This window comes from Bombina bombina, chromosome 3 (assembly GCF_027579735.1).
Source record: "Bombina bombina isolate aBomBom1 chromosome 3, aBomBom1.pri, whole genome shotgun sequence".
NCBI classification, from domain to species: domain Eukaryota; kingdom Metazoa; phylum Chordata; class Amphibia; order Anura; family Bombinatoridae; genus Bombina; species Bombina bombina.
In genome coordinates this window covers 324,944,283-324,970,286 of record NC_069501.1, presented here as the reverse complement: position 1 = coordinate 324,970,286, position 26,004 = coordinate 324,944,283, and the positions used below count along the sequence as shown (strand labels likewise).

Genomic DNA, 26,004 nt, shown 5'->3' with positions numbered 1-26,004 from the left:
TGAATGCCATAATTATAAAACCATTGTGGCATATTATCTAAACGCATAAAGCAAACTCTTAGCGTGCAAACGATTGTGCTGATACTTTGATTAGTGATAGTAAATGTGACAGCCGCTTGTTGCCATGACAACTTAAACAATGCTGGAGTGTAATCCTGTACAGGGACAGACTAACAGTAACTATGTTTCTGAATACACCAAAGTGTGTTAAAACAGGCATGATGTTTGGCTACAATGTGAGTGTTTAAAGATGGTGTATATATTGATAAAAGAGGATAAACAAATCTAATTATTAGGCACGCCAGCTGATATATTGTGCTATATATATATGTGTAGTGTTACCTTATATTGAAGATATTGAGTCAATATGTCCAATATTCATAGAGGAATCTCATATGGAGATATGTACCTCCGATATATAGCCTTCAAATTCTACATAACTAAAATATTAACGAGTATTGTTTATCTGCGATCTTCCCATTAGTATGAGCTGTTAACATGCATATTATTCCTATCCTCTGTCAAAAACCCTTTATGTATTTTTGAAATTTATACCGCTCACCTAGTTCCTATTCAGTGATGGGGTTATATATTAACACCATATTAATTCTCGTTATAAGAGCTACGTGGGTCATATATGTATATTCCACTGCTATCTTGTGGCTAACAATGCCCTCATATGCTCCCTATTTAAACACTCCAAAGCGTTTAGGCACAAACGTACAAAAGATGAATAAACTTAAACTTAAAAAATAAACTTAAAAAATAATAAATAAAAGCAATTGATGTGACGGTCTTTCCATTAATTTAAATACTATCCCATTCGGGATGGATTTAGCTCTAATAGTCCTTGATTTTCGTATATGCAGAATAAAGGACGTTGAGTCATTCACTTCTGTATTTATGTATAATGTGATCCACTCTGTGTTTATTTCTGTGCGTTCTTCGTTGTCTTCTATTGCCCCCTGGACCTCTAGGTTAATATTGCCTTTAGGATTGAATGCTTAGTATGCATCATATTCTCCTGGTTATTATGCCATCAAATTATTTTCCATGTTGTTGTTTTCTTCTTCCTGGGATGCTTAAGGATCTAGTGTCCAGTTTTGGCTATGTGTACTGCTATGTGTGAAAAAACTGGTAACTCCAAGGCACCACTATCCGACTTCCACGCAGGTATTAGAAATACCAAAGACTCCTACCCCTGGTGCTGTGTGCCAACATGGTTTAGGAGCACCCCTAGAACGAGGCACGCCGACCATACGGCGCACAGAGTCATAATAGTCTAGGTGCCGTACCCTGCGCTTGTATCACATTATATAGCTGTATTACACCAAAGCCTTGAAGTCAGGGGTGGTGTTGAGCCCCCCTGGATAAATGGTACCCAGTCGGTACATCCATTGTGCCTCCCGTTGCAGAAGTATTTTACCTCTGTCTCCCCCTCTATCTAATGGGGGTACATGATCAATGAGTGTGTATCTTATTGATGCCACCGAGTGTCTGTACTCTGCACAGTGTCTCGCTACCGGTTGTTCTGATTCCCCGGATTTGTGAGCCGACCTTATGGCATGCCGATGATTGGCCATCCTTTCTCTCAGGGTACCTGTCGTTTTACCGACATAGTGCAAAGAGCATGGGCATACCAATAAGTAGATGACAAACGTGGTCGTACAGGTAATCGAATGTCGTATGTGGAACTGCTTGTTGGTATGGGGATGGTTAAATATTCTGGTACTTATAAGTCCATTACAGGTAGTGCATCCTAAGCATCGATAAGATCCTCTGATGTTGGTATGTGTCCTGGGATTATAGCTTGCCTTTGAGTCAGTCTTGACTAATAAGTCTCGCAGATTTGTGCCCCTCCTATAACCGACCATAGGCGTAAGATGTTTGCTAAATTTTAATTTTGGATCAGTGGAAATGATAGGCCAATGTGTCCTTAAAGAGAGTCCAGCATTTCTGGTACTAGGAGAAAATGTAGTTGCCAGTATAATTCTGTCATCCCTGGTTTGTCTAGGTTCTTGGGCCAATAGTTGTGCTTGTGTTATTTGTGACACTTCCTTCATCATCTGGCTGATTTGTTGGGTCTTATATCCCCTCTCTTCAAATTTTGCACCCATTTCAGACAACTGGGTGGCTCCTAATATAGGATCCGAATTGTTTCTAACTGTTCTGATAAGCTGCGATTTCAATATACCCTTTAGTAATGCTGGGGGGTGACAGCTATCTGACCTCAATAGGGAGTTCCTGTCCGTAGGTTTACTGAATAGTGTGCATCCTAGTCCCTGTGTGGTTTTATATACTTTGGATGAATCACATTTTCCCCATAGGTATATGTTCTCAAAATGTGACATGAAGATGTTAGCATAGGAGGGGGCCATGGATGACCCCATGGCCGTACCCGCTATCTGAAGAAAGAATTTGTTTTCGAATCTGAAATAATTCTTGTGTAAACAAAATTCAATGAGAGATAGTAAGTATTCAATGGGGGGTCCCTCATAGAGGGGATTGTTCGTGAGGTGTGCCCTAATTCTTTCTTCAGATAGCGGGTACGGCCATGGGGTCATCCATGGCCCCCTCCTATGCTAACATCTTCATGTCACATTTTGAGAACATATACCTATGGGGAAAATGTGATTCATCCATCATTTTCTACCGTAGGTATATTGACGATATCTTTTTGATTTGGAGAGGGGGCATGGATGACCTCCATGAGTGGTTTGAAACGATCAACAATACACAGACCACTGTTAGATTCAAAATGTTGAGTGACACAGAGTCTATTAACTTTCTTGACCTCAAAGTATATAAAACCACACAGGGACTAGGATGCACACTATTCAGTAAACCTACGGACAGGAACTCCCTATTGAGGTCAGATAGCTGTCACCCCCCAGCATTACTAAAGGGTATATTGAAATCGCAGCTTATCAGAACAGTTAGAAACAATTCAGATCCTATATTAGGAGCCACCCAGTTGTCTGAAATGGGTGCAAAATTTGAAGAGAGGGGATATAAGACCCAACAAATCAGCCAGATGATGAAGGAAGTGTCACAAATAACACAAGCACAACTATTGGCCCAAGAACCTAGACAAACCAGGGATGACAGAATTATACTGGCAACTACATTTTCTCCTAGTACCAGAAATGCTGGACTCTCTTTAAGGACACATTGGCCTATCATTTCCACTGATCCAAAATTACAATTTAGCAAACATCTTACGCCTATGGTCGGTTATAAGAGGGGCACAAATCTGCGAGACTTATTAGTCAAGACTGACTCAAAGGCAAGCTATAATCCCAGGACACATACCAACATCAGAGGATCTTATCGATGCTTAGGATGCACTACCTGTAATGGACTTATAAGTACCAGAATATTTAACCATCCCCATACCAACAAGCAGTTCCACATACGACATTCGATTACCTGTACGACCACGTTTGTCATCTACTTATTGGTATGCCCATGCTCTTGGCACTATGTCGGTAAAACGACAGGTACCCTGAGAGAAAGGATGGCCAATCATCGGCATGCCATAAGGTCGGCTCACAAATCCGGGGAATCAGAACAACCGGTAGCGAGACACTGTGCAGAGTACAGACACTCGGTGGCATCAATAAGATACACACTCATTGATCATGTACCCCCATTAGATAGAGGGGGAGACAGAGGTAAAATACTTCTGCAACGGGAGGCACAATGGATGTACCGACTGGGTACCATTTATCCAGGGGGGCTCAACACCACCCCTGACTTCAAGGCTTTGGTGTAATACAGCTATATAATGTGATACAAGCGCAGGGTACGGCACCTAGACTATTATGACTCTGTGCGCCGTACGGTCGGCGTGCCTCGTTCTAGGGGTGCTCCTAAACCATGTTGGCACACAGCACCAGGGGTAGGAGTCTTTGGTATTTCTAATACCTGCGTGGAAGTCGGATAGTGGTGCCTTGGAGTTACCAGTTTTTTCACACATAGCAGTACACATAGCCAAAACTGGACACTAGATCCTTAAGCATCCCAGGAAGAAGAAAACAACAACATGGAAAATAATTTGATGGCATAATAACCAGGAGAATATGATGCATACTAAGCATTCAATCCTAAAGGCAATATTAACCTAGAGGTCCAGGGGGCAATAGAAGACAACGAAGAACGCACAGAAATAAACACAGAGTGGATCACATTATACATAAATACAGAAGTGAATGACTCAACGTCCTTTATTCTGCATATACGAAAATCAAGGACTATTAGAGCTAAATCCATCCCGAATGGGATAGTGTTTAAATTAATGGAAAGACCGTCACATCAATTGCTTTTATTTATTATTTTTTAAGTTTATTTTTTAAGTTTAAGTTTATTCATCTTTTGTACGTTTGTGCCTAAACGCTTTGGAGTGTTTAAATAGGGAGCATATGAGGGCATTGTTAGCCACAAGATAGCAGTGGAATATACATATATGACCCACGTAGCTCTTATAACGAGAATTAATATGGTGTTAATATATAACCCCATCACTGAATAGGAACTAGGTGAGCGGTATAAATTTAAAAAATACATAAAGGGTTTTTGACAGAGGATAGGAATAATATGCATGTTAACAGCTCATACTAATGGGAAGATCGCAGATAAACGATAATCGTTAATATTTTAGTTATGTAGAATTTGAAGGCTATATATCGGAGGTACATATCTCCATATGAGATTCCTCTATGAATATTGGACATATTGACTCAATATCTTCAATATAAGGTAACACTACACATATATATATAGCACAATATATCAGCTGGCGTGCCTAATAATTAGATTTGTTTATCCTCTTTTATCAATATATACACCATCTTTAAACACTCACATTGTAGCCAAACATCATGCCTGTTTTAACACACTTTGGTGTATTCAGAAACATAGTTACTGTTAGTCTGTCCCTGTACAGGATTACACTCCAGCATTGTTTAAGTTGTCATGGCAACAAGCGGCTGTCACATTTACTATCACTAATCAAAGTATCAGCACAATCGTTTGCACGCTAAGAGTTTGCTTTATGCGTTTAGATAATATGCAACAATGGTTTTATAATTATGGCATTCACATAGAGAAAGCCGATTATTTACGGCTATAGAATTTTGACAACCGGAAGTAGTTTGGCGCACTACTTCCGCCACTTAGCACATTTGGAACGCATTATGCGTTCCAACACCGGTAATTTTAGCGCCAGCACAGGTAGTGGTTTGAAATGATTTTGAGTGAGTATGTCACTATTTAAGAGTTTGTTTGTTTTCACTTTATTTATGCTGATGAAGGAGGCAAGACCTCCGAAAACGTTACAGAAATAAAAGTAACCTGTTTATGAAAGTCCTGAGAGTGCATTTTCTTTTGGCTGCATATCTTCTACAAATTTGCACCCAGGCATTTTTCCTTTGTGGGCGAGTTTTGGTGTTTTGGATACCTATATATATATATATATATATATGCTTTTGAGCCTTTTCCAGTTAAATACCTTGAAGCAAGAAAAATAATTGTTAATCAATTTTAATGTATTTAAATATATATATAAAATGTGTTTTTAATATAAATACTTTATATTCCAATGTTCTTTACATAGAATAACATGTTTTTTTGTATTTTTAAATATATATATATATATGTATACAGTATATAAAACAAGAAGTCCTGACTGACTGAATGAATGACTGACTCATCAACGCCTAGCTCAAACCGTTTAACCTAGGAATGTAAAATTTAGAAGGTACGTTGTTTTTATGAGCACAAGAAAAGGAGCACCAGCCGAAGGTAAAGGTTAAAACGAATTTTTATTGTAACATCTTTAAAAGCCAGGTTCTCAGGCAGTTTAAGAACACGGAGGTCAGCAAAGCAAACAGCTGACGCGTTTCGGCATTGTGCCGTAGTCTAAGCTGACTTGACCATGTGGTAGGAGCTCCTTAAAAACACCCTGAGCTGCCTCCTATTGGTTCGTACAAATTAACATATATGTTTAGATTAAAACACTGCAAAAACATATAGTTTTAGTATAATGCTGCAAAAAGACCTCAATCACATCCTGTTATAAATTCTATTACAAACAGTATCATTATTTACATAGTACTATTTCTCAATATATATATGAAGATTTGCTTGTTTAAATGATCTAGTCCTTCATAATGAATTCGATCAATATCCAATACTTAAATCTAAAAATGTAGAAAATAGTTATAGTTACTCTTAAATAATAACAAAACTCATTGTTATTTATGAAACAAAGCAAAAAATATATATAAATTAAATTATACAAATCCATGCATTGTCATGCTTTAACTTTATGTAATATTAAAATCTGTGGGATTGGGGGCGGAGTCAACCACCGAGCTGAGCAGACGCAGAATCCAGGAGCTCCTGCTCTAATAACTAATTAAAAGCTACTAAATAGCCCCAAAATACCATCCTACAAGATAAAGTGCAGATAAGACTTATTCGCAAACTTTTCAGTGCATGCTTTGGAGTAATTAGCAGTCAGCCGCGAGCTCAATAGCAGAGGCAAGGAGGACAAAGGCATAACGAGGCCCATGGTAGAGAAGAACCAACCGTTTATACATCGAAGGCCTTACATCTTGAACCTAAAGGCATTTCCCTTATTCTCTCCTTTCTACGGCTCTCATAGGGATTCCAGATCTGACCCTACATCAGCCTAAGAAGATGGATGCTATACTTATGGACGCTTTAGCGGCTTTGGGACACCGCATGGACACTCAGTTCTGCATCCTCTCTCAAAGCCTATCGCTCAGACAGGAGCAATCTTTTGACCCTCCAGAGGGGAAATCTAACAACATACCCCTTCGGGTTCATAGTAAAGAGGACATGATGGCTGATATGTCCAGCCACAACTTTCCCGCATTACCCATGCGGTCTGCCGATGCTCTCGCCATCTCTGCCACTCACCCGGCTCCTGCTCCAGAGCGGCCGGTTGGAGCGGGGGTCAGAGCAGGCATAGCTGTGCTTCACTTTCCTGGAGGCGGCCCTACTAAACACGGATCTGCATTATCCACTCATCTCCTCATCTCTGAGAGGAGGGCCGACGACAACTGGGGAGACTGGCGCTCAGACCGCAGAACAGAACTCTATCTCTAGCAAGCATTACAGCCCAGCGGTGAGCATGAAGTATTCACAACTCTAACTCACGCAGGTATAATACAAGCTTACGCTGATGGTGGATCGGGTGAGATGCAGCTCGCTCTTGCCGACGCCTCGACTGCCACCACAGGTAACACCAGACCGAGATCTGAACTAGTTTGGGAGATAAGGTACTTCATCAACCCGCCAATGACAGTAACATCACATATCACCACCAAAAACTCTGACGCTGAGTATTCCGAGGGTCCCTACTACTGTCCTCTGCATGCTGTTGGAGTTGGTTAAAGCAGCGGGGAAATCTGATGGTATTAGGTAATAAAACCTCAATGTACCTGAGACTCTTCTCCACCACATTCACAACTAATTGACTCTTATCCAACTGTTTTCTACGGACTGGTTATCTGAAGACTGGCGTGGGGTAGCTCCACATTTAATCTCCCCATTGCATGCATAATGACATTATCTTAGTTGTCCGTAACCTTTTCTTTTAAACATAGAGACTGGGATATGGTGTGGACCTTTCAGTCATTAATCACAGTTATCCCTCATCATCCCACGGATTGCACAACTTCTCATGGACTATACGAGTTTCATATTTTTTCACTAGTTTGCCTAGCATATTCTTGGTACTAAATGTTATGTGGTATATATCCAGTTATTATTATTGCTTATATGTGAGATATATAGATACGTGCTTATTCCCACTGATACAGATGCATAACCCTTTTTTAAAGGTCTTTAGAATGCTAGAGGATTACATTACATTAGGGGATTACAGAACTATGTTCTTGGTGTAAGAGGGCCCCAATGCTCACATATACAAGCACTGTGGAGAAAATTTCTCTTTAGATAGCTATTGACATATCTTACCTAGGACTGTTTATAGCATGCACTGGCAATGTGGGCACAGACATTCACCCCAGCTTCTTGTCTCTTATATATTAATCTATATAGGTTCCATGCTTATGTTTATTACACATATGTTTGTATTTTATGTTTGGTATAGTTATGCTAACCCCATAGATGTATAAGGGTAAAACACACTATAACCCACCTCACTCACTGTCAAATACTTTATATTTCAGTTATGGTTTGTTATAAGCTTCTATGTGGGTGATACATAGATTTTCACATTTATGTTTTTTGGATTATGACATGTATAGTTATAGTTCGCAGTATATGGATATTATTATCCAAATAACTCTGTGAAACAGTGTAATATTAGTACAAATCATCTGTCTCTGTTAGGCCCCTCTCCTCCCTTTCCCGCCGGTACTGGTTGCCTGCGGTTCATACCCATATCCCTTTTTCCCACATGACCTATAGCTGGCACTTCCCTAGGAGAGGGGCTCACCCAGAAGTCCCCTCTACTCCATACCTACTGATGCCTTCCCCCTTCACATAATGTTATTGAGAGCTACTCTTCTTAATCTTATCGAAGGCTCATTTGCGTGAACTATGTGATGGAATAAGACTCAATTGCCTCCTACGTAACTATGACCCCTCCCCCTATAATAGCACTTGGTTAAGATATATAGTATGATATGGGGATCAACCTGTATGTATTACCATGTTCCTGACGTTAGATTAGAGCTCTTGTAACGCATCATAGAGTTTGGGTTCTAGATGTCCTCCCCTCATTTACAGGTTAACTTTAATAAGTTTCACTAGGTTACACAGACTTTTCTTTGCTCTGTCTGCTATATAAGATCATGTGGTTTAAGCTCCTCTCCCAACCTTATTGACACATTTATTGATTTGTTGGAACGTGTTGATTTGCTTAGAATTGTTAACAATTTACAATCTGAAACGTGATGATATGCTTAGAATTGTTAACTATTTACAATATATAGCCTTCTAGTGGAATAAGTATGCTGTTTTCGTACAGGTTGCTATGTTTTTTATGATACCTGTTGTATCACATCATAGAAAATATGTAGTAAAGCTTCTAAATACCCTAGCTGTCTCTTATCTAAGCATTTTAGTTTAAATGTCCAATTACTATTATCACATGTCTGTTTCATCTGTGCTATTACCTAATTCTCCTATACACTTGGGTGCCCTATATTTGGTAATATTGTTTATATATCTATATACTGCCACTTCACCCTAATTAGTAACGGGTATAGCTTGTAATATACTCATACCCATACTGTTCAGCAATCTACACTGTTGAAGATAGTAGGGTATATTTAGCTCTATTTACTCTATTTATTTCATTAATTGACAAGACTAGAGGGTCCTTTTCAGACTGCATAGATGTGAATGAAACTACCTAATGTGCATTAGAGGCCACTATATATAATTATCTATACACTTTGGCCGTGATATATTATGCCCACCTCCTCCTCTGGTGTCCTTTGTGTCGGGGCTGTCGCAGCTTGAGAATGTTAGAAATGCCTATGCAAGCGACTCCCTTATCTCTCTTAAAGTACCCCACTGCATAGATGTTAGAGACTTTACAATACCTCCTCATAATTATCATTTATTACCTGCTGAGAGTTGTATGTTGTGCAGTTAGCGGTTCCTTATGCCCGCTACTTACCCATTTGTTTTATATGTGATGTTTGCTATTATGACTTAAACTACCTTAAGGGAAAATCCTCAATTGAGCTCCCACTTTATTTATAACTCCCTTCTTTTACAAACTAGGGATATATATGTGAGCCATATTGCAAGCCCTACTATAAGGGCAAAAGTATACCACACTCTTTCCTCTTATTGCTATACATTTTATGTTTATACTAACTTCTTTTAAGCTTGTATATGAGGGACCCATAGCTTTTTCGGGACATAAATTTCTCAGTCACTGCCCATCTCCATCTGACCCCTCTCCTCCCTTTCCTGCCGGAGTTTATTACCTGCGGGTCATATCCCTATTCGTTTTACCCGCATCGCCTATAGCTGGCACCTCCCCAGGAGAGGGGCTCATGTAGTAGTCTTTTACCTTTCGTATCTATAGAATTATCCTCCTTATTTGTATCCTTTTCGAAAGCCCTGAGTTCCAATTCCATTCCATTTTCATTAGTCCTGTAGTGTGTACTTTCATAACAATTTAACTACCTCCGCCTCCCCCCCTCCCCCCCTATTACGAGCGGCTCTTGCCCGCTGCATTTCCCACCCCCCCCATACACTCAGGCCTACGGGAGGCCTGACAAAAGCCAGCTCCCTACTTCTCACTATTTTCAGCTTATAGAATACCTCTTATCTGGGAGTAGGGACTACTTGTTACCTATATTAAAAAATCGAGGCTTCATCCCTATATGTTCCAGTCACACATGTTTTATATACACTGTTTGAATTTTATATTCAAGGTCATAAAGGTGGTGCTATATCTTATGTCAACTGTTATTCCTCTGTGTCCGACTTAGATATCTTCCATGTCATTGACTCTTATTTTTTTTTTTATAACTATTGAACTTCTATTGACTAGATACTATTATAACAAATATTATATTAGCACACCAATGTTTTAATTACTGTATATCTTCCATACGTGAAATGTATCAGTTATATTTATTGTTTTTGTTTTGTGCCGGGACAGACTCTCGTTTGTGTTATTTTCATTTAATGTCTCAATAAAAAAATTATTTAAAAAAAAAAAAAAATCTGTGGGATTGAAAACTTAAACTGAAGAAGGTTACTTATACTATAAACAGTAAATGTTTTACTGTATATAAAGAATTTAGGTGGCGACTGTGGAATTTACTGCCAGAAGTTTATTAGGTCATAGTCCGAGTTAAATCCTTCTGGAAATCTAGTTTTTAGTTTAAAGATCCAGAAGACCTCTCTTTTTCCTAATAGGATCTCCCTGTTGCCCCCTCTCTTAGGTGGAAAAATCTTTTCAATACAGGACCATCTGAAAGAATCCACACTTTTGTTGTGCACATGAGCAAAATGCTGTACCAACAGGGTACTGGCGATGCCATGTTTAATGGTAGAGAGATGCTCTCTAATCCTGGATCTCACTTCCCGTGTGGTGAGACCTACATATTGTTTGTCACAGACAACACAATTGATCATGTACACGACAAAAGTGGATCTGCAATTTAAACAAGAACGTCTTTGGTATACCTGTCCGGTTATAGTAGATCTGAAATCAATTCCTGTTTCTACTTTCTCACATGCCACACAAGAAATATTGTGGCATTTATACATCCCTACAGAGGATAACCATGATGAGTTACTCTGTACCAATGGTTGTAATTTTGTTGGTGCAACACAATACCCAATCGTTCTACTCCTTTTATAAGCAAATCTGCAATCCCTGATGGAAAGACTAGCTAATCCATCATCAGCTTTTAATATAGGGTAATGTTTCTTAATTATATCACAGATTTGCTTATACTGTTCAGAATATTCAGTAATGAACAGTATTTGGTTTTGTGCAAAACCTTTTTTCTCATTCGGTTTCTTATCTTTGAGAAGTTTAGACCGATCAATTTTGCTCACTGACTTTTTTGCTGAATCAATCACATTTCTCTGGTAACCTCGTGCCTTTGACCTCTTGCTTAACTCTAAGGATTCCTTATTAAATGATGTCTCATCGGAGCAATTTCGCTTTAAGCAAATAAATTGTCCCTTTGCTATACCCTTAAACACGCCCCCAGGGTGACAACTGAAGGCGTGTAAAAGTGTATTACCCGAGATGGGCTTTCTGTATACTGAGGTCGAAACATAGTTACCATATGCGCCACTTAGTGTTAAATCCAAGTAGTTAATGATATTGGCATCAGACTCAAAGGTGAAACTAATTCAAAGATCATTGTCGTTCAAATATTGGACAAAGGGTTGTATGTCTCCCTGGTCTCCCTGCCAAATAAACAAGAGATCATCGATAAATCTCTTGTACACAACTATCTGTGAGCCGAAGGGGTTCCCACACCCAAATATGTGTTCCCGCTCCCACCACCCCAAAAAGAGGTTGGCGTAGGAGGGGGCGAACTTCGCCCCCATAGCAGTACCACACATCTCCCCCTCGAACTCAAAGTAGTTGTGTTGCAAGAGGAACATGGTAACTCTCAGTAAATAGGCACAAAAGTCAGGATCATCAGCATAGTACTTTTCTGCAAAAAAAGAGATAGCTAATAAACCCTTTTCATGGGGGATTGAAGAATACAGGGCTTTCACATCCACTTTGAGCCAACTGTATTCATTATTCCATTTGATATTTGACACTATGTTCAAGATATGCTTGGAATCTCGAACATAGCTCCAGAGTTCTTGTACCATAGGCTGTAATATTAGATCCAGCCATTCAGACAAATGCTCAAGTAGTGATCCTATGCCGCTGACAATGGGTCTGCCAACCACATTCTCTATGGATTTGTGCACTTTTGGCAGGTGGTTGAATACAGGTACTACTGGGTGGGAGACAAGAAGATAATCACTTGTTGCTTCATCGATGTAGCCCTGATGCACACCATCATCCACTAGATCCCTTAATTTTCTTCCAAAATGTTTTGTGGGATCTGAAGGTAAAACCTTATAGTCATGTGGATTTGTTAGCTGCCTCAGGGCCTCACCAATAAAGCTGTCTTGTGTCATTACCACCACAGTACCCCCCTTGTCAGCGGCACGGATCACTAATTCTTTGTTTGAAGCCAACCCTTCAAGAGCTTCTCTTTCAACTCTAGATAGATTGTTATTGGGTTTCTTCTGGCGGTAGAACAAATTAGTAAGATCAGTTTCAACTCTCTTTTGGAATTTTTCTATGTAGGGACCCCGGCTGTGAATGGGGTAGAAATTAGAGGAACACTTCAATTTGGGGGTAATGAAAGTACCCTCAGGTTGAGTGGGGTTACTTTCTAACTGCAGAGACTCTAATGCAGTGAGACCACACAGATCCTGAAAATTAAGGGTATCATTACAGTAAGATTCCATAGTTAGTACAGCCATACTTCCTATCTCTGTATTATCAGCATTGCCTACACCTGCGAAATGTTTTTTTAAAGTTAATTTCCTCACAAGTTTATTAACGTCCAATAGGGTATTAAATAAGTTGAATGAGTAGGTTGGTGTGAAACCCAAACCTAAATTTAAAACCTTCTGTTCAACTGTATTTAATCTATAGGAGGTTAGATTAATAACACTATTTTTCACTTGTAATGTGTCTGTTTCTGTGTGGTTCTCAGAGGGTACCCCCCTTTGTAGGCCCCTCGTATGCCTCGCCCCCGCCTGATGCCGGGGGGGGGGGGTAGAGAAAAAACCTGGTTCAGTTCTACTTATTCACAGGCAGTGGGGAGTTCTGTTAATTGTGTACTGTTTGTTGTTTGTGAGATGTATCTCGAGGATGCATTTGTTTTTTTAAGGATAGACACAGGAGCTGTTTTTTGCTCCTTGAACCTTACTACTTGCTGAGTTGGATTGGTGTCAACTTGAGGGGGATTGTTTGTTATAGGTCTGGGTAGTTCAATTACATCATCCTCACCTGATGCTGAGCTATCCCCAAAAGAATCATTCTCACTGTCAGAAAATTGAATTTGCCTATTAAATCTTCCCCTTCCTCTTCCTCTGCGCCTTCCTCTGTTACCTCTACCCCTTCCCTCTGAGTACTGATATTGATTAGCCTCTTTTCTTCTCTGATATCTCTCCTTCCTATTCCAAACATAGACCGTATTATTGGAATAGTCTAACTGATCCCTTACATATTTATTATGTTTCAACTCTAAAAGTAAAGATTTAGCCTCAGTAACAGCTTCTTGTAATAATTGGTCAAATTTAGGGTAATCAGTATTTGAACATCTTTTGTTTAACTCATCTTGTACCAAAACAATCTTAGCAGAAATATCATTAACTTAAAATCAATTAATAAATTCATGAGTTTAAAAGAGCATTCAGAAAGTGTATTATTCCAAGCTGTTATAAATGCTTGGTCTTCAGTACTATAGGTGGGGAATTTATTCAACCTTAATCCTCTTGGTATGATGTTTAATTTCAAATAACTTTGTAAAGTCCAAACATCCCACTTCAATCTGTTCTCTTTCAGAATAAGTTGTTCCATCTCTTCAAATAAAGATGATAATGAATATTTGGATCTGTCCAATGAAAATACAGTGTCCACATCTTCATTTAAAGAGTCCCTTTCTTGGGCATTTCGTAATGAAAAAAAATTGGTGTGATTGTCAAGTCTATGTGCAGTGTAAGCCTTACGTTGTTTTTATGTCAAAGCCACCCACTAAGGAAGGATTTTTGGAAATTACGTCCCTAAGGGAGTGAAAAAGAGGGTTGCATTTTTTTATGATGTTAACAGATGTGAAAATTGATATTTAGTTTCTTCTTTAAAACTAAAGAAATATGTATTTTAACATTTATAAATGATCTACTTAAGGGGGATCAAAAGGGGGGCTGATTTATGAGGAAACCTATATCTCAAATACCAAAGATGTTACAGGCATGAAAATTGGTATTAGATTAGGAGAATTAACGAAAACTCAAAAAGTTCATGTTAGCGAGTGTGCAACCCGAATGGGCATACACGTGAGGGCACATGTCGTTGCGAGTTGTCGGGTTTTTCCGCTATTTTTTACAAATCACAAAATCCACGCGAGCAAAGCTACTGGCAACAGCTAGTATATATATATATATTCTATGTGAAGAACATTGGAATGTTAAGTATTAATAGCTATCTTCGGGTTTAGCACTGATATTCTAGCAGTGTTTTTTTTAACTGTTCGCCACATTGAATTCTATAGGGAAAGGTTAACGAGATTGTGATATCCAATGTGCTGAAGTTAGCGTGGCCTATCTCTTGCTGATGTACTTACTTTTTACTTTTAACTTGTAATACTTGTGCATACTTGCCTGTGTTAAAGGGACAGTCTACACCAGAATTTGTATTGTTTAAAAAGATAGATAATCCCTAGTTTTGCACAACCAACACAGTTATATAAATACACTTTTTACCTCTGTGATTACCTTGTATCTAAACCTCTGCAAACTGCCCCTTATTTCAGTTTTTTTAACAGACATCCATTTTAGCCAATCAGAGCTGGCTCACTTGAACTCCACATGCGTGAGCACAGTGTTATTTATATGACACACATGAACCAACACCCACTAGTGGCGAAAAAGTGTAAAAATGCCCTGAGAGAAGAGTCGGCCTTCAAGGGCTTATAAATTAGCATATAAACCTCCTAGGTTTAGCTTTCCACTAAGAATACCAAGAGAACAAAGCATAATTGGTGATAAAAGTAAATTGGAAAATGGTTTAAATTACATGTCCTTTTAAGTTAATTACAGAGTAAATGCCTCTTTGATTGTAACAAAAGAAGAATAATACGATTTTTTAAGATGATATGGAATTTGGTAAACAAGTTAGTATTTCAGCAGGTAAAGCCTGTAACATTAAATGAATGATCCCCAAGTCAGTTAGAGTTGTATGGTTGCTCTGTATATATTAGGCAGAAAAATTGTCACTTCACCTGGAATGACATATAAGAGTTTGCAAGTGCACAATCAGCTCCTTTAAGATACAGGGAATATTAAAACTTAATTTTTAATAAATCAAATTTAAAATGGTAGATACCTTGCTTCTAAGAACCTACGCATACATTAACATCAAATAGAACACAGTGGAAAACCTGTATAGGTAAGCTCCATAAAAAAAGGAAAGAGTTTACAGCATAACCCCCGGTATTCCTGGCCGATGATTGGTTACGTCGGCATCAGTTGGGGGCATGCAAACAGGTTAACCAAAAAAAAAAGGCAAAAAAAAATAAAATAAATAAACTGCTACGCGTTTCGGCCCATATACAGGCCTTTGTCAAGCATATTTTGTGAAAGAATTTCTGAGTTTTTTTTCAGTCCGGAGCTTATCTATACAGGCTTTCCACTGTGTTCTATTTGATGTTAATGTATGCGTAGGTTCTTAGAACCGAGGTATCTACCATTTTAAATTTGATTTATTAAAAATTTAGTTTTTATATTCCCTGTATCTTAAGGGAGCTGATTATGCACTTGCAAACTCTTATATGTCATTCCAGGTGGAGTGACTATTTTTTCTCCCTAATATCACTTTTAGAGGAGTAGCACCCGGTTATTATACCGGTTTATTTGGCCCCATTCTTCCAACATAGTGCCACACTCACCCCACATATCCTGTTCTGTATATATAACTGTTTCTCTAGTATGTTCAACAGCTAGGAAAATTCCCTTTGCAATTGAAAAGTCACTGGGGACAAGGCTGCTATGTTAATACTAAATAAGAAAGTAATGCAGCAGTCACCCTTGGTTATCTTGATACAGCTGCATTTTGCTCATATATCGGCTCCCAACTATATTCCTGTATAGGTGGCAGGAAGGTTCTACTTTAATTTAGGGTAACATTTGAGGACACTTGTTGCACTATCTATTGGGGCTAGTAATCTAGAGATTAGAGATTTGAGTATGTTCTTTGCAGTACTGCATGGCACTCCAATCTAAATCCAAATAGGACAATAATGTTTGGGGTAGCTTGTCACATGGATTGTAATTCTAGAGATGGTAAGATGTTCTAAATTGATTGGTTTTCAAAGAGCAAGTAGAATAATAGAACTGGAGCACATGTGAAATAATCATCTGGTTTGTAAATATGGTTATTTTACCTGCTTTCATCCAAGGTAATCCTGAAAACCTGGCCTGTTGGGGAGGCCTGAGGACAGATTTTGAAAACCGGTGACTTAGGTGGATGAGTCTAGCTGAAGCATACATGATAGATTGGTGAGGGTAAACGTTGTGTTTTGCAGACCATTTAAGAGTTGGCTTCTTTAGTAAACATGTAGAAAAAAGAATACATTTGTATTTTTCGAGTTTATTGAATAAGGAAAGGTCAAATTCTGAAAATGTTGCATAGGCCTCATTGGCAGTATTTGTTAAGTGCTTTTATGTGTGCAGTGAATGCGAGTTCGGAGTCAAGGGTACTGTGAAGACAGAGGACTTGGGATGAGGTGTTTAAAGGAGCATCTTCTACAGTAAGATAAAGGCCAGACATTGGGGTGTTTAGGAGAGAGGGTATTAAAAAGCAGATCAGTTTTAGACAGAGGTAGTTGAAAGACATCCAAATGAAAATTGTAGAGACACAGATGGTAATCTGATTGAGTAAAGAGGTATCAGGAGAGGAAATATAGATTTGGGTATTATCAGCATATCTGGTACTGGAACCCAAAGGAAGATGCATAGGTAGAAATAAAGGGGACCCAAGACAGAGTCTTGTGGTACTGTAATGGAAAAAGGCAAAGGATCAGAGCTTATGGTGGTTTGAGACATAGGAAACAAACCAGGAAATGGCTGCCAAAAAATTTAGAATTTGTATGAGAATTAGTTAATAAATTTGAGCATTTAGGGTGGAAACCAGGATAGAGAAAATTTAGCAAAGTGTTTGTTGAGAGAAATTGAGTTAGGCAATTATAAACTACTGTAATTTTTCCAATAATTTGTAGACAAAGAGAAAAAAAGAAGAATAGACAATAGATAGAAAATGTGGTGGGGGTCAAGTGAACACTTTTTAGGATTGGAGTGAAAAATGCATGTTTAAATGTTTCAGGAAATATGCCAGTGGTAAGAGACTGATTAAAAAGATGATTGGGGGTCTGGTTCCGGTGGAGGAGGAGCAAAGCAGGTGTAGCTGAGCTCTGCTCTCCAGTCCCATAGCTGCTGGCGGTGGGTAGTCGCGCCTCACCCCGAATTTTGTGGGGCTGCTCCTGGACAGTTAAAATACCTCTTCTGGAACCACAACAGCGGCAAACCACCATCTTTAAGAAAAGCCTTGAAACTCAGCTTTAACCTCTGGGCGTATTACTAGAGCTGGACATTGCAAAAATGTTTCGCTTCTGCTCTCAAAAAAGCTCTCTCCCTTTTTCCCGGCTTATACTCCTACCTAGGTGAGAAGAAGGGACTGCTGCAATAACCGGACTTAAGTACCTGACACTTTGGTTCTCCCTGCACCCTAGTAGGTCACTACTAGTTTACTCTTCCGGCCTCAATACCCCTTGCAACCCGCACTCTGCCCACTGAAGCCCAAACCATACACAGAGATTGTACCTGTAGGAATTGACTTCTACAATACCTGGGGCTCCTGTCGCTTCTTCTTCTTCCCGGCCGCCTGCCCCCCTCTCCCACCGGTGCTGCGCGAGAGGGGGGGAACACAGGAGTGTGACTGCCTGGTGACCTGGGTGATACGATTCGGTTTGTAGCCTTGCACCAGGAGTACATTGACGGAAACTAGCCCCCTCCTCTCCCGACGTTGCTGTGCAAGAGGAGGCGGGCTGATCCAAATCGCGACCAGGGCCTGGTCCAGTAGACGGACAATGGCGAAGCTCCCCCAGCCTGCACTCGGCCTGAATTGTCCCCAGCAGGAGGCTTCATAAGATGGTATCTGACGGCAGGAGTGTGGAAGGCGAGGAGGTAAGACTGCCTAACCGTAACATTGAAAGCTCGACTGGCATGCATACCTGGGTCGCCTTTCTGGGGAGTGGAGAAGTTTGGCACGGCTAAGCTCCAGATCTAGGAAAGAGGAGGGCAGCCCTTGCTAGTAATAATTTTGGTCTTAAGCACGCTGGCCAAGAAGGGCAGGGGGCAAATAAAAGCAAAGAGCCACAGGGAAAGGGGAAAAGCGAGCCAAGTGGGAAAAGGGAGAAAAAGGGAAGGAAAAAAAAATCCAAGGGGTTAAACCTGAGAAAATTTGTCGCAAGACTTTGCCTTTATAATATTATGACCCATCATAGAAAAGGAAGAACAGGGAAAAGAAGTTGAAATAGAAGGAGGAAAGAAGAGGAACAGAATAACGAGAAAACAAGCAAAGAGAGCAAAGGAAACATTGTTTCAAAGAAAGGCAAAGGGAAAAAAAAAGTATATTTTCTCACTGATAGTGATTGTGGAAAGCTGAGAGCTGAAATGCTGACTCTCAATTGCACTTTCCAAATTTACTAGGATACTCTGTTTGGTGGTTGCATTCAAAATGAAATATGCTCTATCTTTGTTTCCTTGCCTCTTTTCTCTTATTGTTGTTGGTGTTAATTTGGTCTGGCTAGTCCTAGAGGGGGCAACTAAGAGAGAAAGAGAAACTCTGCTATTTAATTAGCCTTATTTTCATATTAACAATAATTGAGGAAAGCAGAGCGTTAGAATATTGAAGTGTGAACTGTCTTTCCTAAATCATTTACTAGGACATTTTGCCCATTAGACATATTTAAGGGAAAGTGCTTTTTTCTTTTTTCTCCTTTTTTTCTCTCTTTTCTTCTTAGCTCTCAGAAAAGTTCAATAAGAACAACTGGGCTGAAGAAGGGGAGGGAGGGGGAAGAGGGGAGAGAGGGGAAAGAAGAAAAGTTTGTTTAAAGGGACAGTCTAGGCCAAAATAAACTTTCATGATTCAGATAGAGCATGTAATTTTAAACAATTTTCCAATTTACTTTTATCTCCAATTTTGCTTTGTTCTCTTGGTATTCTTAGTTGAAAGCTTAACCTAGGGGGTTCATATGCTAATTTCTTAGACCTTGAAGCCCACCTCTTTCAGATTGCATTTTAACAGTTTTTCACCACTAGAGGGTGTTAGTTCACATATTTCATATAGATAACACTGTGCTCGTGCACGTGAAGTTATCTGTGAGCAGGCACTGATTGGCTAGACTGCAAGTCTGTCAAAAGAACTGAAAAAAGGGGCAGTTTGCAGAGGCTTAGATACAAGATAATCACAGAGGTTAAAAGTATATTATTATAACTGTGTTGGTTATGCAAAACTGGGAAATGGGTAATAAAGGGATTATCTATATTTTAAAACAATAAAAATTCTGGTGTAGACTGTCCCTTTAAGTTTGTTTTTGTCTTTTTCTCTTCCAATTGATTTTTCACACAACACAGAGTAAAAGAAAATACTCTAAAAATACTTGACAAACTTTGCTAAGAAAACACGAGGGTACTTTCCCTTCCTCTAGGGGAAGGTCCAGGTCATTAAAAAGATGATTGGGGAAGGTTTAAAGATAAACAGAGAGAAGGAAGACGTTGTAAAGGAATGGGGTTAAGTGGAAAGATCTCTTCTTCTGTTACAGAAGAAAAGTACCAGAGTTTCATTAGTAGAAGTGCTGGTAAGAAGGCCTGTTTGTGAGGGGTGGGATAGATGTTTTCTATTAGTGTGTCAATTTTATTTTTGAAGTTATCAGCCATAATCTATGCAGATAGTTTTAAAGTGGGTAGAGGTGTATTTGGATGGAGGAACATCTCTAAAGATAGAGAGTTTGTTTGGTGTGCCATGGCTGTCACTGAGTGTAGAGGGCAGTTTTGTCAAGTGTTAATTTTAGTAAAGAGTTGTATTGTAAGTCCACAAAGTCTGGGCAAGAGAGGAATGAAATATTGGAGAGTAGATGTTTCAGGTTAGAAGAAAATTATGGTAGCATGAACTTCAACAAATGATAAAGAAAGGAATAGGGGTGAAGGAATGCAGAGGAAGATACAGTGTGGAGGCAGAAGTATGCCTACTCCTCCTCATTTTCTGTCTCCTGGCCTGGACGTGTGACTAAAATGCAGGCCACCATAGGACAGGGATGCTGCAGCAGTTGAGTTATAGGAGGAAAGCAAAGTTTTTGTAAGGTCTAAAATGTTAAGAGATTGTGAAATAAAGATGTAATTAATTGAAGTGAGCTTTTTGCATACAGAGCATGCACTCCAAAGGGCAAAAGAGAATTATGCAATCAATAAGGTTGAGAGGTTTATGTAGGCTAGATTTTGGAGGTGTTAGTCATGCTAGTGAGAAGAATAAGACTAATGGTGGACCTGAGTTAGGCAGGACTGCCACAGCTTCAAAGAGAATTCAGATGGCAAGAGAAAGAATATAAGTGTGTCTTATGTGAATGTCTTGGTCTAGTGTCAGTGACACTTGGTTGGCTGAGGGATGAGTGAAAGTAATGGAGTTTATTTATGTTGCAGTGAAGGAGGATGGAAGATAATGTGTTATATGGATATTGTAAATGTTTGTTTGTAAAGGGAGTAGCTTTGACTTTAAGAGAGGATAAGGTAAAGGCAAAGGAGAATTTGTCATATATTTAACTGATAGGAAATTTAGGGAGATGTAAGAAGCAGCGTTATACTCTCTGCCACTTCTGTGTTGGATGATATATTATCACCCCAAACACATTTGTTTGGGTGGATTGACTTTCCTTTAGCGCATTAAATTGGATACACACTCAAGTGACTTTGTCTTGATACATCCGGCAGTGGACACACAAAGGTGGGAGGACAGGTTCCCAAGTGAGGAACCTTCGTCCAAATCTGGCATAGTACATGGGCCCCAATATGCAAGTCCAATAATCAATCATCTCAGTGGGAAGATTTGAATCTTGGCCAATATTTGTAATTTACCTGTGGTTGATTTTTGGGACCCAATGATTAATGGTAAGAGAATTAATTTTCTGTTGAATTTTAAGCTAACACCACAGGACTGTAAATGTTTTCCATGGGTATGTACAAATATTTTCTGGAGGAGGACAAAAAATAAAACACTGAAGCATAATAATGTATGTAATGTATATATATCACAAACATATAGTTTTTAACACTCACCATATTTTTAACTCTAAATCAAATACCAGGGAGATAAATAACTGGCATTTATGCATCAACTATACAATATCTAGATAACCATGTCGCCCAACTTTTGTAACAAATAGATATTCTGATGTTTATAATGTGAGGTTTAAAAGTATATGACTGCAAAATTAAACTTGAGTACGAAATATCATGCAATATAAAGAGACTTTTCTATGTATTTATTTTATCAAAAGTACTTTGTTCCATAGGTATCCTTTGTTGAAAACTATATTGAGGTAGGCTCTAAAGAACGCTGCTCTATAACTTGTATGCCTGCTCTGAGGCCGCGGACAGAAATCAACCCGATCGAATACGATCGGGTTGATTGACACCGAATCTGCAGGGGGCGGTATTGCACAAGCAGTTCTGGTGAACTGCTTGTGCAATGATAAATGCCGACAGCGTATGCTTTTGGCATTTATCGATGTGCAGCGGACATGATATGCTACATCGTATCATGTCCGCTCGCATTTTCATAAATATACCCCTATGTCTTTTGGACATATGGATGTATTTTATTTTTTTCTATTATTCACTCTTCTACTGCTGAATTCCTATTTTATAGTTGGTTAAGGCATTTCTAGTTGCTATCCAGAGAGTCATGTTACACATTTTTATTTAAAGAGAAGATTGTCCCAGTTGTATAAGAAAACTAAAAATAATAGGGACAGCTCTGTTTAAAACATTGGGAATATTTCATTGGTATAATTATTTTGCTTATTCCTTACTAGCTTTGAACACTCATACTGATATTTTTCTTTTTAGGGTACAATATAGACTTTAAGACTGTAAATCTAATACTAAAGCTACCATATGTTTAATATTATATAATATTGTATTTCTGTATTCATTATTTTAGGGAAGGAACATGGCAGAAAGGGAAAGCATTTGGAATGTCATCAACTGAAGTGTATGATGTTTTATACAGGTAACTATCTAGCTCTGAAAAGTGCTCATTTTATGTGCTCATTTTATGTGCTCATTTTATGTGCTGTTTGTTGCTAAAGATTTAAAATAGGTATCACTATAAGCACATTTTCTACACACTATTATTTTCTGCTTAATGGAAACAAATAGGTCAAAATTTGGTATTTCAAATTAGGATGAAATTGCTATAACTGTAAAAATTGTATTTATTGAGTTGTTATTTAAGATATCAAAAGAGTTAAAACAAGTAATTTTCGGGGGTAAAGTCTGACCACACAGGATAATGGCCACGCAGGAAACAAGTTCTGATACCCCATGTGTGGTACACAATTATTTTGGGCACCTAACCACATATTTCACCCCACAACTAGTGCAAGATCTAGGGCTAGATACCCTTCAAATGAAAAAGCTCCCCTAAACTGCAGCCAACTAAGCGAACTAGGTATTCCTTAACTCAGGCGCTGAGGACCACATGTCGATTAACAAGACCTTTCAAACCTGATTATCTCTCTATGGTGTGATTAAGCAGGCAACACCTAGTCCAAATCTCCACAGGTTCCTTCTCGGAGCAAGCACCATCCAAGACAACAGTGCAGGAATGGCATCCGTATTCACAGCCTCATTTAGACCTGTACACAGGCTACACTGCTACACTCAGGACTTGCCGTACTGACTGCCAAAGGAGGACCAGCATCCCTGCACTGCCTAATCACCTAATTTTTCTTCAGCAGGGTGCCACTGCATCTCTAGCTAGACTCAAAATTGCCAGAGATCTGGCGCTTGGAGTGAGACACAACAACTGCACCTTTATCATCCAGTAATAATATTCTGGGCCTTTACCTCCTTTTAGTTTTCTCTTTTTTCTTTACCTAGCACTTTTGGGAGGCTGAGTACACTTGATATACATATGTTATCATTCTACTATATGCATTCTACTAAACAACAAGAACTTTGATTTATACCCCAGCTCCATGTACTAATTAGGCTTACTAAATTGCAAAATACTAGTCATTTGGCATTTTTCCCTCATGTGTGAAGGACTGCATCTACATAGCATCGTACGTTGGGGCTAATAGCTTAAAAAATAATTGCTAACCCTCTGTCATATGTTTTCCTATACATCAGGCCTTTATCCACAAACAGACTGCTATATCAGGAAGAAAATACTTGTTACACTTTCTAAATCCATTGCAGAGCAGTATTCTGATCTAACAGCCTACACAATATACCAAATCCAGGTCAGCTTTGTCACAGGCCTGCAAATCCATATTTCTCTGCCTGCCTTGATACAGACTACAATAAATGTATGTCTCATCTAATTTCTTCAAGTGGTTATCTGCTTTGTAATGCCAAATAAGAGCCAATAAGCTAGACGAAGAATACTCAATCAATCATAATGAATAATTATCTCAAGCCATCTGACCCATCTACTAATATTATCATAGATCCTCAACTAGGGCATCGGCACACTGTTTCAACAAAAATACATGAAACGGTTACAGCACATCATCCTTGTATCACTAAAGAAGATCTCAAGCACCTCTCTTCTAAAGATGACATCACAGAGGTCATTCAGGATGTTAGAAGCTTGTTTGGGGAACTGCACAGAGACATCACAGCAGTTGAATAGAGTTACTTAACTTGAGGAGAAAGAAGAACCTTTACTCACTGATCAGCATCAACACACGTGTTACTTACAATCACTAGAAGATATGGTCCAGGTTCTTATGGAACATGTTGAAGACCTAGATAACAGAAACAGGAGGAACAATCTACACATACGGGGGATCCCAGAATCAGTGGGCCCACCAGCACTTTATGGCTACCTACAAGATCTCTTCCACACCATTAAGGGTACTCCCTCAGCTGAGGATATAGTCATTGAACATGCCCATAGAGCTCTTCAACCTAAACCTCTTAGCAAGGCCCTGCCGGGAAACGCCATAGCAAAGCTTCTAAATTTTAAAGATAAAGATGAAGGCAGGTAAATTACTAGCCTGGGCTATTACCCACAAAAAATGTAAACTCTATGTACATGAAATAGTAGATAAAAATTGCACAAAAAGGATAGATGGGAAAGCAATCACTAATTTCTTCATTGACTACTACAAAGTTCTGTATAACATTCATGCCACTGTAGAAAACAGGTAAGCGAAGATAACCAAAAGCTGTCATACTCTCTTATGCAACAATATTTTGCTGGAGTGAGGTTATCAACATTGTGTAGGGAAGATTGCAAGGCTTTGGACTCCCCATTTACTCAAGATTAAATTTTCCGAACTATCAAGGATCTCCCAAAAGGGATGAGCTCTGATCCGGATTGCTTAGGGCCTAAGTATTATAAAACCTTTTGCCAGCTGTTAGTACCACATCTGCTTCAGATGTTCAAGCAACTCTTTGATTTGGTGGACATGCCTGGATAAATGCTGGAAGCACATATTACAGTGCTTCCCACACCTGTAAAAACCCACTACTAAACCAGAAAACTTTGGACCTATATCCTTATTCATCACGGATATCACAATTCTCTGAAGGTGATCCCAATTATTTAACTATGTACAAAATAATTCTATTCCCCTAAAAATATTGTTGACTGACGCAGAGGAAGTCTTTGACCAGGTCAACTGGTCTTTCATGCAATCCACTTTAACAAGAATGAACTTTGGCTCAAAATTGATTAATATGGTTTTCTCTCTATATTCTCCCCCCAATGCGAAAGTAAAGGTGGATGTTATTAGACCCTTTCACTATCACCTATTGAACACATTTTCAAGGATGTCCCTTATTACCCCTCCTATTTGCTTTGACGATTGAAGTTCTAGCACGTAGGATTCATTTGAATCCAAGAATTGAAGGTATTTAGGTAGGGAAGAGAGAACAGAAGCTTGCAATGTATGCAGATAATATTCTGTTCATGTTGACTAATACCACATCGTCCATAAAAGGCTGTCCTCTCTGAATTTGAAGAATACTGTAGGGTGTCTGATTTTTATCTCAATCTGACTAAATCCGAATTCCTTAACATTTCAGAACTACAGATCAACATTTTTAAAATTGCACAAGACTTGCCCCCTTAAGATATCACAGCATGAATTCAAATACCTGGGTATAACTCTCAAACCTCAGATCAAGAAGTTGGTGGACTGTAAATACAAGAGACTTAGGCCTTGATATTCAAAGCATTAACATACTGTTGGGAAACTGCTTAGATGGCCCTGTTGGCAACACAGATCAAAGGTCTGTCAAAATATTTAAAGAAAAGGGGAGTGTCCGAACAATGCCAGTGAGCGGCGATGTCTCTCCCATAGAAGTGTGATATCACTACCCACATCGCTGACATCGCTGCTCATCAGCATTTTGCTGCAGGGGGCACTATTTGAAGTG

The 26,004-nt window shown here is 39.0% G+C and overlaps 1 protein-coding gene across 1 annotated transcript in view; it reads left to right on the top strand.

The window, feature by feature from the left end:
- LOC128653246 (acetylserotonin O-methyltransferase-like) overlaps positions 1 to 26,004 on the top strand; it is a 176,398-nt gene that overhangs the window by 64,157 nt on the left and 86,237 nt on the right. The window contains exon 4 of the mRNA XM_053706434.1: positions 22,553 to 22,621. Within this exon, the coding sequence (XP_053562409.1) occupies positions 22,553 to 22,621 (69 nt within the window). The remainder of the gene's footprint in view (positions 1 to 22,552; positions 22,622 to 26,004) is intronic.